General features: G+C 42.0%; 1 protein-coding gene across 2 annotated transcripts in view; it reads left to right on the top strand.

The window, feature by feature from the left end:
• LOC121180471 (insulin-like growth factor 1 receptor) overlaps positions 1–19,839 on the top strand; it is a 39,532-nt gene that overhangs the window by 13,357 nt on the left and 6,336 nt on the right. For both annotated transcript variants that reach the window (XM_041035914.1, XM_041035923.1), the window contains exons 3-11: positions 13,452–13,755; positions 14,148–14,284; positions 15,207–15,351; positions 16,319–16,527; positions 16,758–16,884; positions 17,362–17,597; positions 18,441–18,608; positions 18,717–18,924; positions 19,494–19,801. In XM_041035914.1, coding sequence (XP_040891848.1) covers positions 13,452–13,755; positions 14,148–14,284; positions 15,207–15,351; positions 16,319–16,527; positions 16,758–16,884; positions 17,362–17,597; positions 18,441–18,608; positions 18,717–18,924; positions 19,494–19,801 — 1,842 coding nt within the window. The remainder of the gene's footprint in view (positions 1–13,451; positions 13,756–14,147; positions 14,285–15,206; positions 15,352–16,318; positions 16,528–16,757; positions 16,885–17,361; positions 17,598–18,440; positions 18,609–18,716; positions 18,925–19,493; positions 19,802–19,839) is intronic.

Genomic DNA, 19,839 nt, shown 5'->3' on the forward strand with positions numbered 1-19,839 from the left:
TTATATTAATTTCCACCACTGCTGCTTGTGAATTGATTGAATTAAATGACCACTGTGTAGGATTTAGGGGGATCTATAGTCACTATTATGTTTTCATTAGTGTATAATCACCTGAGGCAAAGAATCGATGTTTTTGTTAGCTTAGAATGAGCCTTCATATCTACATAGATATGAAGGCTCATTCATAGATATGTTGGCTCATTCATGGAGCCTGCAGTGTTGGACTGTCATGTTTCTACAGTAGCTCAGAATGGACAAACCAAACACTGGCTGTAGAGAGGGCTTTTTGTCATTTTTACATTTTTTACATACATTACATGAAGGCCACCGTAGGTTCTCCTACACGCTTGGAAAGGGAGGAATGAGGGGAGGGGTATTCGGTTGGCTGCAGTCTGCAACCTCACTGCTAGATGCCATTAAATCCTACACACGTGTCCTTTAATCCATAGTACATCATGTTGCTGCTGGTGTCTGTGTTTTCTCTCTGTTAGGGTCGGTTCGGGTTGACCGCATTTTGGATTGGGTCTGTTTGGGTGGGGCCTGGCTGTCTTTTTTTTTTTTTTTTTTTTTTTTTTTTTTTTTTTAAACTAATGTATGCACGTGGGGTACAGGCAGGTTTTCCACATGTCCATCTGGGATTGGGTCTGACTGGACTCTTTTCTGGCTGTTTTAGTATCGATTGACTTCACCTGGCCTTTTAGACCTACTTGGTACAAAAACAACTTTGTAATTGTCTTTCCTCATAACTATCATTGCAGGAGAATTTATCAAAATAAACATGCATTGCCCACACATGACTTGGCTGTGCCTACTTCTATTTTGAGAAAGTTCACCCGCAATATATATAGGTCACTATGTTTTCTACACTGTAACTATTTGTAGTTGGTGTAACCAGCCCTTTGTTTGGAATCATAGCTTTGGAACAGCAAATCAGAGCTCTAATTTGAGTCATATTTAGTAAAATGATTGTGGGAAACAGGTCAGACCCACTGTTTTGGTAAGCAATCAGTAAAATGTCATAATTAAATATGATGACCGTGTCCTTCGGGATTGCAACAACAGCTACATTGTGTTTACCTACAGCAGGATTTCTGAAAGCAGTTATTGATCATCACTACTAAAATCACAGCACAACTAGATACACAACTAGTCTTGCACCCCTTACCCTGACCCAGAACCCAGAGGCTGTCAGGACTGGTAATTATAGGGACTGCTTTGTAAACCAGGCACATCCATGACTACTTTTAGTGAACAGTCACACCCATCCCTGGAATTCCTGGAAGAGAACATTACTGGTTTGGCTGTGTTGAAGTGCCTACTGTAATTATGTGGCCTTTAATTGTGCTCTGTTAACACCGTCAGATTGGGATGAGCTGTGACCAGGGACCGAGATGAGTCTCCTGTTTGTGGACTTGAGGCTGGTTGGATTTGGTTGGAGAACAGTTTGTTTTCTTATAAAGGTTCATTTTTCATCATTTCATTCTGCCATGATCAGAGAAGAAAAACAATGAAAGAGAGGAAAAAAAGGAAGTTGCAACATTTTGGCCCTGTTGGAGATTTTTGAGTCCCCTACTTTATAGCTAGAGTTTTGTGTTTTCTGTGCTTGTCAGGGATGTAACAAGCTCCATGTAGTAGAAAGAAAAGAATAAAAACATTGACACTTGATGACTTTTGTTTATTGATAAATCTGTTCTGTTCTTTTTCTTTTTTCTCACCCATAGAGTAGGGTTTTGTGTGTGTGTGTGTGTGTGTGTGTGTGTGTGTGTGTGTGTGTGTGTGTGTGTGTGTGTGTGTGTGTGTGTGTGTGTGTGGGGGGGGGGAGGGGGGGGAGGGGTGCACAGGTCTTATTGTCACCTAGTACACACAAACACTGATAGGCCTCTGATTTGATGTTTTGTTCAAGCAAATAGCAGAGAACTCATCCGGCTAAAATCAACTAATCTGTACAGCAATATATTGCTTTTGCTTTTGCATACCGTGTGAAATGTGAAGGTAACGTACAGCTACTCTAATCCAATCTCCCACCATATTTGGTCATAGATAATGTGTTAAGTATACTTATATTAGCAAGTCTGTTGCATCTCTGGCCATACTGTTAATGCGCTTGGGTTTGGTCAGAGGGTCTGATGATATATTAGAAAAGAATAGCTTTGGGAATCTGTTCTCATCAAAGGAAGCTAGGTGACTGCAAAACATCCAGGCCTTGAATTCTGGCTGTAATAAGTTGCTCAACATGTTTGAAGGCTGCCAGAGAGATACTGTAGGTCATTCGCCCAGTTAACCAGACCAGGCTGCCACAATGTGAATGGGAATCTTATACTCTGCCTCCTTCATCCTTTCCATCAAATTCCTGGGATATTTCTGTCTAAGTAAACACACAAACACAAAGACTTAGGAATGTAGACAACTCCTTCTGATGCAGTGTGTGTGTGTGTGTGTGTGTGTGTGTGTGTGTGTGTGTGTGTGTGTGTGTGTGTGTGTGTGTGGATGAAGTAAATAAAATTAGCAATCATGATTTGCATTTCACAGATTTTGAATCTCTCTAAACAACTCTATGGACCCAGTGATTTAATTTGCACATTTAGACTAAAAGTGGACAGTTGCAGGACGTCTTCAGAACTAGCCTGTGTATGACACTGACTGTTGATTCACTCCACAGGTTTGAGAAATGACTCTACTGTAGGGCAGCACGGTTAATGAGTTGAAATCTAACAATAGAATAATATGATTAAGAGGGACACAGTCCAAGTGAAAATACACTAGGAACAGTAAGGTTGAGTATTGGGTTCACGGTATCTGTTGATATGGAAACCCTGGGCTTAATGCCACATCCTTTTCTCCTGACCAGCTGCAGTCTTATATTTTGTCAGAATTACGCTGCCTTGTTTAATTCTGGTTTAATTACTTATATCATTACATAAACAATAAAAGTTTCAGCCCAGTAAGAATCTGATGAATTATTTTACAAGCAAGTTCAGAACAGTAACATCACTATGATGTAGTGATGAAGAATAAACTGTGTTTATGGAAAACAAGAGCGATCCAAGTGATCCCTAAGTGGTCAAGACTGTATTTTCATTTACTCAAATTTGACATTGTACCACAATAAGACATAATATTAGGAGGATAAACACTCTAAAGGTTTCGGAGCCTGTGGCCTGGGTTGTATAGTGTGTGAAGGGCCAATGCCACAGAATATATATCAGGAAGTATGATACTGTATAATACACCCTAAACACCATCTCAATAACACACTCACAGATACACAACCACCCTGCACTAGAAGCTGTCTCCATTCCTCTGCCCACGTTGTATTTGGTGTGGAGTTTGGGCGTTTAGTGAACTTTCTTTTAAATATAAAATTGGGTTGGGAGTGATTTCTTGTCTTAATGTGTGTAAGATCTCACCTTTACACACAGATTCTTGATTAGCATGCGGATTCTTGGGTAGCATGCATAGCGTGTGTGTGGCCAGTTCCTCTAAGATGTCAACACCCTTGTCCCTTGACCTACACCATCAGAAGGGATTCTTATTGTCTGTCATTGTTCCTACAACCCTCTGTCTGTTAGATTGGTCTTGTCTTTTTCAGGTCAGTCAGCAGGAGGATGCCAGGAATTCCTTTTGTCTGTAGTTATCCTGTAGTGTCAGCTGATCTGAGAGATACTAGTTCCCAGCATGGTTCACAAGGTCAACCGTTGTGTTTACACTAGCTTAAACAAAATATGTTTTCAATATACCTTGACAATTTTTCTTTGTGATCAGCCAACTAGAAGTAACTGGGAACCTGGTTGGGATGGCACAAAGTTAACAAGGGGCTAGAGGCACCGGGGTAACACATGGCTGTTACCTTGAATGTCTACAAGAGCTTGTCGTAAACAGCAGGCAGTACATTGACAGTTCTAATAAAAGTGTACTGATCATTTCAAACTGTAGGGAAAAGTGTGGGAAAGTTTAAAAAAAAAAAGTCAGTGGAGGAAATAAATGTTGCTGTAACAATTTTCCAGAGTTGTACAATGCTGCCTTGAAGGAGAATAAGCTGCCGTCTGCTGTCTTCATCTCTGATAAGCCTTCACACTGGGCTTCCTGGTTCGTATTTCATCTTCTCACCAGTGCCCTGTAGCAACATGCCCACACAAATACAGCCCCTTGCAGATGTTTTATCATTTCCACACTAAACCACAGTATATCTTTAGCCCTCTAGTTTGACCTTTTTTTTTTTCATGTCATGGATTTTCCAAAATTATGACATATGCTTGCACAGGTTTTCAGGTCAATCCCTACAACCCTATCAGATGAAGTACTGTACCCCTTCACTAATACTGATATTCACTGCAACCATTTGTTAATTACTTTTAGCAAACTACTACTACTACAACTTTTGCCCATCAATTTGATGGTGTTCAGATGGTATAGCTGACTCAGTACATGGATGTTTTGATTCACATTGTAGTATATATATTTTATCAAATTAATTTAAGTGCTCTACAAACTTGTCACGTATCCTCAAGGAGCTGCAGAAACACCCCGTTTGGGTACAAATCTCCTGGCTGTGAATCACCACTCTAAACCATCAGACACTGCAGTTATTGACCTGTATTCATGCTGTCACACCACTCAAGTACAGAAACAAGATTTGATCAACAGTCTCAGAAGCTGCAGTAGATCTTGGTATGATGTGATGAGGTGACAGGCAGCAGGATCTTCACAACCTGTGTGAATCCCCTTTTATGGAGAGTGTGAGCCAAGAGAGAGAAGCATGTCCAGCTTTTCATCACTAACAGGAATGACGTTCTGCGAGTTCTTCACCTCTGTTAGTGTTATTCCCTCTGAACATACTGTAATTATCAACAGGAAGCTTCAGACCACACATCTCCTGTGGGACGCCCCCTTATGCTGGGAGGAGCGAGGGGGAGGAGGAAGAGGAAATCCAGTATTACTTTTGATATTCCTTTCAGCACCAGTGTGCAAACTACAGCTCTTACCTGCACGAAACAGCTGGTGCTTAATGTGAACACTGCCTGTACTTGTTCGAGCGTCTGCCTTGGTGTTAAACTTACCTAAATGTCTGATTCTACAAAAAATGGAAGCCTTGTGGAGTTCCTTTTTACACACGATTAATTTATTAATTTAAAGGACCCAGTGAAGCTGTCTCTGACTCATCTAATTGGTAACCCGAAAAAAAAAACTTCGTACCAGCCAATGAAAACTATACCTCATCTGCCCTGTTCCCAATGACCAATAATTGTTTCCTTCCTTTATAGAAATTTCTGAAACGTCTGCTAAATAAAATGTGAAAGTGTGTTTTTATCAATGACTATTAAGAGGTTATGATTATATGACTAAAATAATGCCAGTAATTCTTCTGTAATTCTGGTACGTTGTGTTATTTTGTGTGAATATAGTGATTTTCATTGTTCATGGATTTTGGCAGCCCAAATGCAGCTTTTACGGTTGATGATGTGCTCTCTCTTTGTTGTTGCCTCTATTGCTCAAAGCATTTTATGAGCAGTCTGTTTGTCAGGCCGGACTGATTGGCAGGTTGTGATATCTGGGATCTGCTGGGAGGCTCAAGAGATGAACACGGCAGTACTGGTCAGTTATGTAGAGCTGTGAATGGAGATCCTTGTTCTGCTGATGCCAATCAGCCTGTGGATACGACACACACTACTGACTGACTGGTTTTCTGAATGACTGATTCACTGACTGAACCTACACGCGAACAGACTCTCTGGTTGTAACAGAGCATGCTTTGTGTGAGACAGGAAACACTGAAATATTGTTGTGTTTTCTGTCCATCATCAACTTCTTGTTCTGCCTGAGGAGACTGTATTGGTGTTGTTTACTTCCCAATTGAGCCTGAGTATGGAACACACTGGGAGGGCTTGGAGTGTGTGGAGTTTGGAAATGGAGCAAGTATAATTCCACTCTCACTCGATTCCCACAGTCAGTCACACACACCAAACCTTCAAAAAATGGGGAAAAACAAAGTGAGTCTGGAAACATCCGTTACCTAATGTTTTTCATCACTTTTGAGTGGCCCATGTAAGTTTATAAATGTAAAGTACTGTGCTGACTGTGCAAGGCAGCAGACACTCACCTGGTATTACAATGAGTGTTTGACATGATCCGGTTTATGGAAAGAAAAAAATTGAAATTACAGATAGACCAGGGCCAAACCAATTGTTTGTAGACCCATTTGAGTTCAGGCTAAGAATCATAGCTGTAGAGCACATACTGTGAATTAGGGCTGAATACTGATGAATGAAATGGTGCAGATCAATATTCTTTTGCCTGCTGCTGAGTTGTAACAGAGACAGTCATGTGGCTCTGGTTATTTTTGTTAGTGGTGAGGGAAGGTCAAGGTCTGATCCCTCACAGCTCTATATTGAATCATTGCCCTTGTAATTAAGTGACATGGTAAATATTTGAATCAGATGTTTCATTCATGTTTTCGTTTCTTATTTATTTACTGGAAATGTGGATGTTTCATTGAATATTATTCATAAAAGACAGTGATAAAGAATTAACAGGGTCATCCCAATATCAATCTTTCCCTCTTTTTATCTATATTTACCAGCCCAGGCCTCATTAAAGCCTCTCTGCTTCTCCTGGTTTGCTAACCAGAATGTCTTCAGTGTGGTTGCTATATGCTTGCTGTCTATGTCAGCCATTATACCAGTTCCTGCAACATCATAGTATACCACAAGTGCTTTAACTAATTTGAGGTAGGACTTATAAAGTACTTTCCTTCTGAGGAAGGAAAGTTTCTCTCTTCTCTCCTTACATCTGAGTTTTAGACGTGTACGTGCAAGATAATGTTGTGAAATCACAACTAGTTTACAAGGCCAATCATGGTCCAAAATGCAACGTACACAAATATGATGAGGAGACTTGGGGACTTGTACTTTGAAGAAGTCAAGTGTCTTGTAGCTCAACTTTTAAAGTGGAAAATATTCAGGATTTTTTAACAAAGTGAAGTGAGGAGAAGTAATTTTAAGAATTTTCAGCCAAGGTAATTGAACTTTTTTTTTGTGAAAAGCCGTCATCTGAACAAATGATTATTCAAACATATTATTTGCATATCTCTTGCAACATATCTGTAGGGCTTCTTTAAGATGTAAGATGTTGAACCTTGAACTTCCTAAACAAGGAATTTTTAATTCTGTGGAAAATCACAACAAATAAATCAAGTAATTTTTTCCTGTATAGTATTTGGCTCCTCCCTTTCCTCTTTTAAAGGTGCTTTTAGTAACATGCAGAAAACCCTTGTTATTAATGACACTGGCAGCTGTGGTCAGAATCCTGTTGCTCGTGCTCACGCGCATGTTCGGAGTTTGTAAGTATGTGTGAGTGAGCATCGTGGCATCACCCAAAACAGTGACATGACACACACAAGACTGAACGTGATTAGATGCTACCACTAAAAGTTGCACTGTTCATAAAGTTTGTTTATTGTTTATAGTTTGACTGTAAACTATATTTGACTGTCCAGCACTGGCATAGCACTACAGTGAAGTGTGGAGATAAGTGTGTCTGCCAATGGGAGACTAATTTGACGAACGTTATATGTTTTTGAAACATTATTCAGTCTAATATCATTATCAGCTTCTAGCTAGCACAGTATAGGCTAGTGAGGCTAAACTAATCCATTCTCATTGCATGATACATTGACATGGCATTTATATGATACGTCAGCGTTAGCCAACTAGCTCGCCAGCTTAATCAACCAGCTGTTTGCCTAGCTTTCACAGGGAGGATCAGCAGCTTCAGCATAGCTAATTCACTAACCGTTAACATTTAATGGTCAGTGACCTATATGGAATATTGGAAATAAGATGTGTTGCCACACTTCATAATTGACGTGATAGTTTCCATCACAACTCTCATTTCGGTACATCAATGCGCTAATGTTTCAGCATAATAGAATAGACCTTTTATATTGGCAAGTAACATTACTGTTCTGAATGGGTCTGGCACTGGGTTGAGACAATGGTTATCCTAAACTATTGTCAGTTATGGAGTAATAACTGATGAGTTTCCGGTTGGTGCTGTTGGAATCGAAGCCAATGCTGATCCCTATCTGTGTTTTTGAATCAACTGTGCTGTCATCAGTCTAGACATCTGCCTTTCCCTGTTATTGTTGTGCTGTGCTGCTGAGTAGTACGTACTGTTTAAGCCTGGAGCGTCATCACAGCAACTCTGAGTCTGTGTGGTACATCCTGTTCCTATCACCACGAGGAGGGGAGCTGAAAACAAGGATTAACAATTAGAAAGGCTTTTAATTCTTAGTTTATCAGCTGATCAAGCAGGAGAGAGAGAGGAAAAACAGCAGTCCACCTGCCACTTTCTTTGTTTAACCAGCCTGCAAGATATTTAGAAACTAACGGGACTGGCATTGTAGTTGATTACCAGCCATGACAGCATGTGGCTGGTATTGTTTTGTGTGTGCGTGTGTCATCATGGCAAAATGTGGTCCTTGAGACAGCCACTATAGCGGGAACTACCACAGAGACCGTTTCCAGCACTGGAATGAGGTGTTTATATGTCTGCCTGTGGACAGATTTTGTCACTTCCATAGCATCACAGCTGTGCAAGATGCTGTGCATGAAATTTTACAGGTGTGTAGTTGAGATCAAAATGAAGGCTGAGTTCGAAGCTTGTGTGGTCTGAGCAAGGATACTGGAAGTAGGGAGAAGGAATTAGGGAAGGGGGCCATTGTACACCCCCCCCCCAATTTTGCCCTGGCTCACCCTCACTCTAAGGCATTAGGTGTTCTACATTCTTGACCAGCCTCGTCTCACATTGTTCATTCTTTGTGTGACACCAGGGGATATTTCAGCAAAACAAACATGAATACTAACGTAGGCTAAAAATGACAGGACAGTTAGGAAGACTGAAGAAATCTGGCAGAGTTCACCTGTTTTGCCAGACTCACTTCTCTCATGTTGTGTGTTCCATTGCACAGAACAGTGATTTGGTGTCGTAGTTGGTGTGATCTCATCGCAGGATGGTCTCTAGTTGTATTTGTTACTTGTAGAAGTGGCTGCTAGAATAAATTAGTTTAGAAACAACAACTCAGACATTTTCCCGCCGACTGGTGTGAGTTTCCCAGCCGACCTTCCTGCTGGGCTGGTATTTCTGTTTCCCTGGAAGCCCTGTATTGGCTTTTTGACCCACAGCAGCGATCTTTATCCCACAGCCAGAGTGCTGTGTAATGACAGAATGGAAAAGGTGAAATGCTTTACTGCGCAGCTTACAGTAAATTTCTACAACCCACCCTTTAAGTTTCTAATAACCCTTTCAGACCAAAGTAAGGACACAGGAAATAATAACTTTTGTAGAAAGATACGTTAATAAAATCATAAAAATCAAATGTGTAAATAAGCCATTCATTAAACAACCACATTTTTCTTGGTAAAAATCATCACAGTTCAATGCATCTTATCACTTTGGTGAGCTAGAAAATATCTTGTCCTAATGTTATCTATTGAATAATCTCAGTTAATTCCCATAAATCACATGCAGTCACGTGGTACAGTACTGCATGTGAGTCTGAGATACAGTTCCATATGTTTTTAAATGGCACACTTTTCTGTTCACCACCTCTTTGTGTTAATTTGTGTTGTCTGGCTCCCCCAGCTGGCAGCCCAGCCACTGTCTGTGTGTGTGTGTGTATGTGTGTGTGTGTGTGCGCGCATCCATGCATTAGTTTCAGAAAGACACGATGTGTTAAATGGTGTATTTAGTTTCCTCCTCCTCTACCACCTCCCTATCTCCATCTTTAGCTCCTTCCTTCTCCATTCTTCCTCCTCTGTCTTCAATCCTCTACACATTCTCCCCCTCTACCCTATCCTCCCCTCATGCTGCAGCTATGCATCAGCCTGTCCCTGAAAGCATAGTAAGGAGGAGACAGAGAATAAAAACTGGGATCTGTTATGTAGCAGCCATCCAGTGAAACACTGATGTACACAATGTACCCATCCACCCCTCCACCTCTCCACCTCTGTTCACCCTACACTGGTCAGTCAGTCTGTGAGGAGGCTTCAGACTAGTAGCTCCAACCTAAGCCAAACTTCAGACAGAGATTATCTCCCTCCTCTCCCCTACAGGCCCTAGGCTGTACATTATCACATCGCAAAATTATACCTTTCCAAGCAGAGGTCAGAGGGTGAGACGGAGTCAGGGGCGGCAGGGGCTCGGAGCAGAAAAAGAACATTCTGTACCAGAGAAATGCAGCACTGGCTGTCTCCTCCTGAGCACAAACAGCGTGCTGAAGGGTTGGTAGGACCACACAGTCTGAAGGTTCTGATTGGCTTCCTTGTCAGTCGGAAGGCGGGCTGGAAGGTCATCTCATGGTCACTGCCTGATGATGACTTTTTTGTCATATGGTGAGGACAGTAGATTTCTTCTTCCTGAATTCAGATTCAGTCACCCGCTTTTGTAAACAGAAAATGGAAAAACAGATCAGAGAGCTTAAAAGGCCTGGGAGCACACAGACGCTTCATTTGATTTTTTTTGTGTTTGCAGTTGACATTACAATTAGGGGTTTCCCAAGCAGGTGTGCTGGATCGGTTTCTCAATCGAGGCAGTTTGTCTGTGTTTAGTATCAGTGTCTGGTCAGAGAAGTGTGGACCAGCAGCCTTTGCAGCATGTGCAAACTCAGAAAATCCAAAAATCGATCAGTAGTAGCTTTTGTGGGGTTGTAGCTCAAAATGGTTGCTACTGTATTTTTGGTTTGGTGGATTGTAAAACTGAAAAATGGAAAAATGAACAACTGATAATTTCAGAGTAAATATGAATAAATTGGTATTATTAATTTCCGACAGTCATCTCCATGAACACAAAAGAGTAAATGCACATTGCTCTGAGCGTGGAAATGCTGGTAATAGCATTTTAATACACTTAAAAAATAGTTTCCTCGCATGCTATGTAAATGAACTTTATTATTAAACTTTATTATTATATGACAGCTGCAACAATTAGCTGATAAGAGAGCAGTGTTTTCCTGCAGGATGAGTTTCTGGTGCAGGCTCAGGCGCACAGCTGTGAAGACATGTTTTGTGAAAAACACACTTCCTCAAGCGTTGAGCTCCAAGTTATAGAGGTAAAAGATCAAGCAGATGGTTGGAACCTTTCCGTTGTGTTTCAGGCCCTGGGAATGACTTCCTATTCCAATTTGACATCTGTTTTTTGGAGGCTTTTCTTCAAAGAGCCTCACACACAGCGTCCAGCTCTTTCAGCATCAGTTTACCCATTTTGAATACAGTAATAAAACAAAAACAAATTACGTACGTTAAGTGTGGCATTGATTCCGGAGTCTTTCTGGATAAATCACTGAAAAATAAATATGAGTAGTGGCAGTAGGCATCTCCTCTGGCCTGGTGTCTTCAGTTTGTCTTCAGTCAGAGCTGGTGGAGGCAGCATGCTGAAACGTGTTCCACTGTTTTATCGCTCAGCTTGAACAATTTCCCATAACTTCGCTTTGTTTGGTTTCTGTTTAAACACAGCCCCTGGCTAACCTAAGCAGATGACATAATCAAAATTACAGTTTTTTGTTCATCTAGCTGTTGTTCATTCAGATATCCCTTTGTTTTTGTCTTACAGGACGCATACAAACACACACAAATGATTTCAAGCAGTGATTTCAGTGTTTCCATAGCAATTAGTGTGGATCAGCTTCAGTCAGTAAATCTGGGTTCAGGGTAGATGCTAAACTTTGGTATTTTTCCAGCAAGTTTCTGCTTCTTTCTCAGTGACTGGTGTGGTGGTAAGGGGCTAAATGCATCTGTTGTTGCTATTTCCTTGGAGTTTCAGTTAACTTCAAGGAGGCCCATACTGGACCCAAACCCAAAGCATCATTTAGTTCCCCACTCTCTGCTCGAAGCTGTGTGTCGACCACTGAATTTAGCTGCTTTAGCATATGGTTGCCCTCTGTCTCCATCAGTCTTGATTTAAATTCCCCTGCTGCAGAGACAAAGGCTGCCACAAGTTGTGGCTCCGTTCCATACGTAGGTCAGTCCAGTGTTTTCCTTCTTGTGCTCCTCAATCAGTTTTTCCTGTCATCAGTTACAGTATCCTCTTATTTAGAGGGACACCACAGCAACTAGAAGAGTTATTTGTAGCAGTGCTTGTCGGAAAACCCGGGCTGGAAATGGTTTTGTCATGGTGGCTCTGGGTTGAACCTCACGCAGCACTACTGGGCTCAACACCAACAACTGTGCTAGACAAAAAGCTCAGAGTTGTTGTTTGTTGGACTTGGTTTTGTTAGCTGCATTCACATGTTTTTTTTAGACAAAAGAAACATACACACAGAGTTGGTGGTTGGATATGAAGCAGCCTGCTTTCCTTCCTTGTAAGTGCCTGTTTTTGGTCCTTTACAAGCTCTAATCTGGGCTGGTTTACATGTGTGTGCACATGCATTGTCAGTTATTCTCCAGTAAATGCAAATCATTTGTTAAGGGCTGTAGCCAACAGCATCAAGCCAGAGGCTAATTTAAGCTGAGGACTCGCTGGTTGTGTTTGTTTGTTACGCTCTTACATTAGCTAAAATAGGAAAATGCCACTTCACTGTGTGGGAAAATTGTGTTTGTTGCTTTCTAGATGTGGATGACAGGAACAGGAGAAACCCCGAGCAGATCAATTGTGGCCGATCAGGGTATTTGTCAATGACTGAGCCACATAGTTTTTTGCTGTCATAACTAGGGATGCAGCATTATTTTCTTGATTAGTCACTAAGTCTATAAGATGTCATAAAATTACGCTACTTGTTTTGTCTGACCAACAATCTAAAACTCAAAGATATTCAGTCTGCAAAGACCTAAAACAGAGAAAAGCACCCAATCCTCACATTTTAGGTAAATTTAGCAGGATTTAGAGTATGTTTTGCTTTTTTTTTCTGAAAAATGACTAAAACGATAAATACATGATCAATAATAATTGCCAACTGTTTATCTGCCACTTGATTAATTGTTGCCCACTAATTACTATTATCTTGCTAGAACTGTGTCCTAATTGTCAGGGTTGACATCTGACATTTTGCTTGTACCACACCATGCTTCACATGCATGCTGTGAGTGAGAGGGTGGCCCTTCCTGCTACAACAGCTCAAGATTGACACTGAACAAAACCATAGGTGTCAACACATTAAGCATTCTAGGAAACCATTACAAGGACCAGAAGCTCTGGTGTGGAGTGTATTTCATAAATGCAAAGCTACTGAGTGGAACAATTCCTTTACTCGTTTTCATATAGCCCATTAAGTGTGGTCTGTGCAACTGAAATATGTAAAACGAAATATCACATCAGTGGATATTCTACCAAAGGAATCCAAGTGGGATCACAGGCAAGAAAAGCTTACTGTCCTGATGTCTCGTGATGTCAGTTGTGTTTTTTCTGTTTGCTCACACTGATAAATAATCCTTCCTCCCCCTCTCTCTCTGTCTTCCTACCAGAGTGCCCTGAGAAGTGTGGACGGCGAGCGTGCACAGCGGACGGCGAGTGCTGTCACCCTCAGTGTCTAGGCAGCTGCACAGTCCCCGGTAGTGACACAGCATGTGCTGCATGCGTACATTACTACCACCAAGGGCACTGCGTGGCCGACTGCCCTCCCGGTACCTACAAGTTCGAGGGCTGGCGCTGCATCAGTGCCGAGCTTTGCTCCAAAGTCCACCTCCCCGAATTCGACAGCTTCATCATCCACGGTGGAGAGTGCATGCCGGATTGCCCATCTGGGTACACGCGCACCGCACCCAACAGGTGAGCTGCAGTCTACCCTGAGCTAGGCTGAAATGGAGCGACTGGGTGGAGGTACTCTTATTGTTGGCCTGACACTGATACCAGTTCCACACCCTGCTATTAGTTTCCATTCTGAAGTTTCATCTGGGCAAGAACAGAGTGTAATACAACAGCTACAATAAAGGGCCATTTGTTTATATAATGAAAGTTTCTGGTTAAATCTTGGAATCTCTCCTAGACGTCATTAAGCTGGTCCTGTGAAACACTGACGTGAAATTTCTCAGGGACAGAAATAAACACTGAAAGGTCAGGGGAGAACTTTAAGACTTCAGCTAAAAAAATGTGTGTCAGTGAAAAGACACACTGCTCATTTACTGTCTCCTGTCTCACTATCTCTCTCTGTCTGTCTCCAGTATGTTCTGCACAGCCTGTGATGGTCTCTGTGATAAAGTGTGTGAGGAGAAGGTCATCGACTCCGTGGACGCTGCTCAGTCTCTCAAAGGCTGCACTGTTATCAAAGGCAACCTGCATATCAACATCCGCAGAGGCCGTAAGTACTGCAGCGTACCACAACAACGCCACAGCTACCGCTAGCATTTCCACGCTACTTCTTCTGCTGCCAGTGTTAGTTGAGGGAGGACAGTGGAGTTCATTCTCACTTCACCATCTGCCTACATGTTTCTCAGCTTGTCTAAGACAATTATAATGACCTGTTGGTTACATAGTGTTAAGCCTCGATTGACGACATCAAAAGAAGCAAGTTCCTTGTCTGGGGAAATCACCAGGGAACTTTACAGAATTTCATAACATTTACTCCAATCACGAAGAAACACTTTTTTTGTTGCAGATTACCACCATCTTTGAATGTTTGGTACTATAAAAACTGAAAATATTGTTTGACATCAGATCGTCTGAGCTTCATCATTGTGAAACTTTATCCTCTCATGAATGGCTGTATTCACTTTGATTATTGGCTAAAAACATAATGACAAAGAAGTTATTCACCAGCCTTGACTTGAATGTTCACTTTGAGACTTTGTATTGTAGGAGCAGTGTCAGGATTAGCCTCGACCAGCTTCCAGAAGGTCTGGAAAGACTCGGAAATGTATAATTTCCAGGTGTTTCTCAGCAAATCACAAGCAGGAGCAAGTAGGAAAATTAGCAAATGAGGGGAAAGAATGAGTGGAAAATGAGTAGTAGGTAGAAGAGGCAATTCAGGCAGGTAGTTATTCATTAATGATTTACTGTAGAGGTTTTCAGTGAAACACACCTCTAAAGAAATATCTCAAATATACAAGTTCCACAAGTTTATATAAAAGAGAGATTTACAGTTCAGTCAAACCTAGTTAATAGTGATATGAATCTGGTTACATTAATAATTAAAAGTGCATAAATACATAAATAAACTAACAGGACAGGTGAGAAAATAGGTAATAACAGGAGTGTGTCTGTGGGCGTCTGTGTGTGTTTAGACAACATGGTGGCAGAGCTGGAGAGTTTCACTGGTTTGATCCAGAGGGTGACGGGTTATGTGCGGATCAGACACTCCCACACTCTGAGCTCCCTGGCCTTCCTCCGCAGCCTCAGATACATCGATGGAGAAGACCTACTGGACGAGTAGGATCACGCACAAACACACACACTTAACACTGAGCGCATACAGACAGACACAATCCCAGGATCTGCCCCTGAGACTGATGTTGGTTTATGGTCACACTCAGAGTTCAGTTACACTCTTTTGTTCTCTTGCAATCTGTTTTACTACAGAGGGTTCTCCTGAATAGTAATTAATTCTAGGGAATTGCACTCAACTCAATAGTCAGACTGAGAAAAGTCTGTTTTGTTTCAACACTCCAATGTGAGGAAGGAACAGTGCATAGTGTTTGTGTTCCAGTGTGGCTGGTCAAGGTCATCTCTGAAATGTTGGCAGATGAAGAAAGGATGTTTTGACTGTGTGGGTTCAGACTGGAATGTGTTTTATGTGGGACAAACTTATTTGCTTTGGGTTGGTTAAGTGTAATATTATCACTGAATTAAAAAAAAACTCATTCAAGAATCTTGTTTTTAACTGGAAAAGTAAACCAACTGAGTGAAACTTGCAGCATATGCCCCCCCCCCCCATTCTTTTTTTAAAACCTTGAATGCAGCATAACTTCCAACAGTCCAAGGAAAGGTTCTCTCAGGGTCATGTAGTGGCCTTCACTCCCCCCTTCGTCTGTTTCTCCTTGAGCTCACAGGAATCTTACTGTCCCAAGGCCCACATTACAGTCATTCCTGGATGTCTGGGTGTTACCCAATGACTCATAAAAACTCCTCCTCTCCTCTCCTCTCCTCTTTCATGTAAAAAGTCATGGGTATATACGAGTTTCCACTTCTGTAGACTCTGTTCTTTGTCTCCTCATTGTGCATTTTTCCACCATACACTGATAGTGAGGCATTGTCCTTGGTGGGAAAGTTGGCCTTGAGCTTGGCACGAATCACAATACACATGATAAACTGAAGCAGTCACAGTACATTGAGTGAATATTGAATTAAGACATTGTTGAATCTCATTCACTCATCCTCTCTTCTCTCTGCCCTTTAGCATGTATGCCTTCTCAGCTTTCGACAACCAGCAGCTCCAGTATCTTTGGGACTGGAAGCAGCACAATCTCACCATCAAAACAGGAAAGCTGTTCTTCAGAGCCAACCCAAAGCTCTGCATGTCAGAGATCCGCAACATGTGGGAAAAGACGGGCACCCAGGGCCGCTTTGATGAGAGCGATTTCCGAAACAACGGCGACCGAGCCAGCTGTAAGGGTCAAATGAGCTTCAGTCTGAAAACCACAAAAATTTAAATTGCTACGTCCAGTACATGTGCAGGAGTTACTCTAGTTTACTAGCAGTTTGAAAACGCCTCCTCTGAGCCTGACGTTGCTCTGCACCATGTGTCAGTATTTACTGCGTTACTCTGTCAACAAGGCTAATTGCTGCACATTTGAACAGAAACATACTGAAGTACTTTGATTTTAACTCCCTCTTAGGTGAAAGCACTATCCTGAAGTTTACATCCAACAACACCAGCAGCACAAGGATCAAACTGACCTGGGAACGCTACCGACCCCCCGACTACAGAGACCTCATCAGTTTTATCGTCTACTACAAGGAGGCGTACGTTTTTCAGAGTAGCCCCAGTTATTAGCGGTGTCCTTCCTCAGACCTCTGATTATAGCAGTACTTTAAATATACTGAACAACAAACAAAAAAATTTAAACCAATTTCCAGAAAATCTGCATGTTCATCCCCTACTTTTATGTCAGTATTAGAAGTTGAATAAATCTAGATAAACACCTGGTGGCACTGATTCTTAAGTCAGGTGCAGATGCAGAAGAATATGGTGTAATTAAAAGCTCTCCAGTAAAGTGTCAAATGAGCTAAAACAATATGGAAAATATTACTTTTCTTTGATGTATTAATTTGAAGAAGATCTTTATTTCAAAATTCCTCCCTGTTTTTTAATGCACAAATAGAAAGTATAAATAAAAACGTGGACAGAAAGTCAGTCTCTTGTGAATACAACTGTAATTAAGAAAGCCAAAAGGTTCATGGTTCATTACTGCCCTCTGACACTAATTGTCTTCCTTCCAGACCATACCAGAACATCACAGAGTTCGAGGGGCAGGATGGCTGTGGCTCCAACAGTTGGAACATGGTGGATGTGGAGCTGAGGCCGGAAAAGGACTCAGACCCCGGAGTCCTCCTGTCCAGCCTTAAACCCTGGACGCAGTACGCTATCTTTGTCAAAGCTATCACACTGATGGTGGAGGACAAACATATGCCGAGTGCCAAGAGCAAGGTGGTCTACATCCGCACGAGCCCCTCAGGTAAACCTAATCATTTGTTGCAGTCTGTAGACGAACAGCAGAGAAAACAAATGTCACTCTGACCCTAGAATGCGGGAGAGTTACGAAAAGAGTGAAATTGTTGTTGAACTAAGCCTTCACTAAATGTCCAAAACTTTCCATCTTACATAAGGGTCTGTGGTGAGAAGGTCAGAGGTCATTCCTTAATTTAGGTGAAAGGAGATGGAATAGTAAAGGCCAAGTGAGGACATGACCACAGCAGAAAGTAAAGGAAGAGCCTTCAATAGTGGTTGTAGCAGCCCATTTGTTTACAACATAAGATTGTAAACAAATGGACATTACGTTTCAATTGTTAAACTACATACGGTGTCACCAGAATCCACTTACTGACAGGCAGTGCTCTGTACACATTGCTGCTCGTTTTTAGATAGATACAAGATTGTTTCAACATGTGATAACATTTCTGGATTTAATCCAAACGCACTGTAAGAAGATGGAGAGGAAGAGAGTTTTTAAATAAACATGGCTGCAACTCAAAGAGATGGAGAAAAGCTGATTTAGAAAAACTATAATACAATTAGATGAAATGAAAGACTGCTTTAAACAAATCCAGCTGCACTGTAAAGACATAGCAGTGCTGTGATGTCAGGGAATCACATCTGCACTGGCAGACTCTGCATCCTACCCTGAAGGAGAGAAGTTTCCTAAAAGTCGTTAGAAATCAGGTTTATCAAGCAGCCGCATAGTGATGACACTGAGATCAGAATAATTTGGAGTTTTGTCTCTTCTTTCTCTCTCTCTCTCTCTCTCTCTCTCTCTCTCTCTCTCTCTCTCTCTCTCTCTCTCTCTCTCTCTCTCTCTCAGCGCCCTCCATGCCTCAGGATGTGCGAGCATACTCTAACTCCTCCACACAGCTGGTGGTGCGTTGGTCGCCCCCTATCTCACCAAATGGAAACCAGACTTACTACCTTGTCAGATGGCAGCAACAAGCTGAAGACAAGGAGCTGTACCAGCACGACTACTGCTCCAAAGGTACACACACACACACACACCTTAAACACTCTTTACACTCTCTAAACTTTACTGCTACTTGTTGAGAGTACACCAGTCATGAAATACATTCCATACGTCCCCCTGCAGAGCTGAAGATCCCCATAAGGATTGCTGCCATAGGTGTGGGAGACCAGGAAGAGGACACCAAGCCCACTAAGCCAGATCTTGAGGGGGCAGATAAGGGTCCCTGTTGCCCCTGCCCCAAGTCAGTGGAGGACCTGGAGGCAGAAGCTGCCGACGCCTCCTACCGAAAAGTCTTTGAAAACTTTCTGCACAACTCAATTTTTACACCAAGGTAAAGCAGCTCATTGTTATTGTTTCACTGTTTAGTTTAGGTGTGGATTGGCGGTGAGGGAGTCAGTGTACTTCAGACATCTTCATCATATCATATCTTCACTGGCACGTGCGCAGACACATGCAGAGTTCAGTCCAGTTGATGTTAATTAGCTCTCAGCATGCTTTGCAGATTCAGGAGAAATGAATGGATGTCGTTAGTTCCACAGAAGGAACAGGGGTCATCATGCTTCAGTATTTCAGACCACAGTAGTGAGTGATTGAACATGTATGTCGCTTTGTAATTTGGAGTCTAAATCTGAACTCTGTTTATGTGATTGTTCCACACATACCTTTGAGACTTTTCACAAAGAGGTTGAAAAAAGAAGAAGCTTTTGTGAACACCTGTGTACAGATATAAAGCAGAAAACTGAGTGTAAAACTTGTTTTCCATCTGCCCTCTGATTGGATTCTGCTTTGTGATTAGATTAGAACACTGTACTATACAATACACAACACTCAGACTTTCTTCTTCCTCCCTCTCTTCCTTCTTGTATTTCCACCCTTCCATTCTCCTCTTCTCACTTCAAGGCCACCAGATCGTCGTCGTAGAGATCTCTTTGGTGTCGCCAACTCCACTCACTCCCGCCGCAACCGTCTGCACACCAACAGCAGCACTGTTCCTCCTCTCCAAGCCGCTGGTAACAGCAGCACCATTGCTGACCTGGAGCCAGCAGAGAGAGAATTTGAGTTCGTGGAGCAATCTGTGACGGAGCGTGAGCTGCAGATCTCTGGCCTGCAGCCGTTCACGGTTTACCGCATCGACATTCACGCCTGTAATCGACAGGTCCAGCGTTGCAGCGCGGCAGAGTTTGTCTTTTCCAGAACCAAGCCTGCAGGTTAGAGGAGAAGTGTAACTCAAGTTTTTTCTCTGCCA

Source organism: Toxotes jaculatrix, chromosome 1 (genome assembly GCF_017976425.1).
Source record: "Toxotes jaculatrix isolate fToxJac2 chromosome 1, fToxJac2.pri, whole genome shotgun sequence".
Lineage (NCBI taxonomy): Eukaryota > Metazoa > Chordata > Actinopteri > Toxotidae > Toxotes > Toxotes jaculatrix.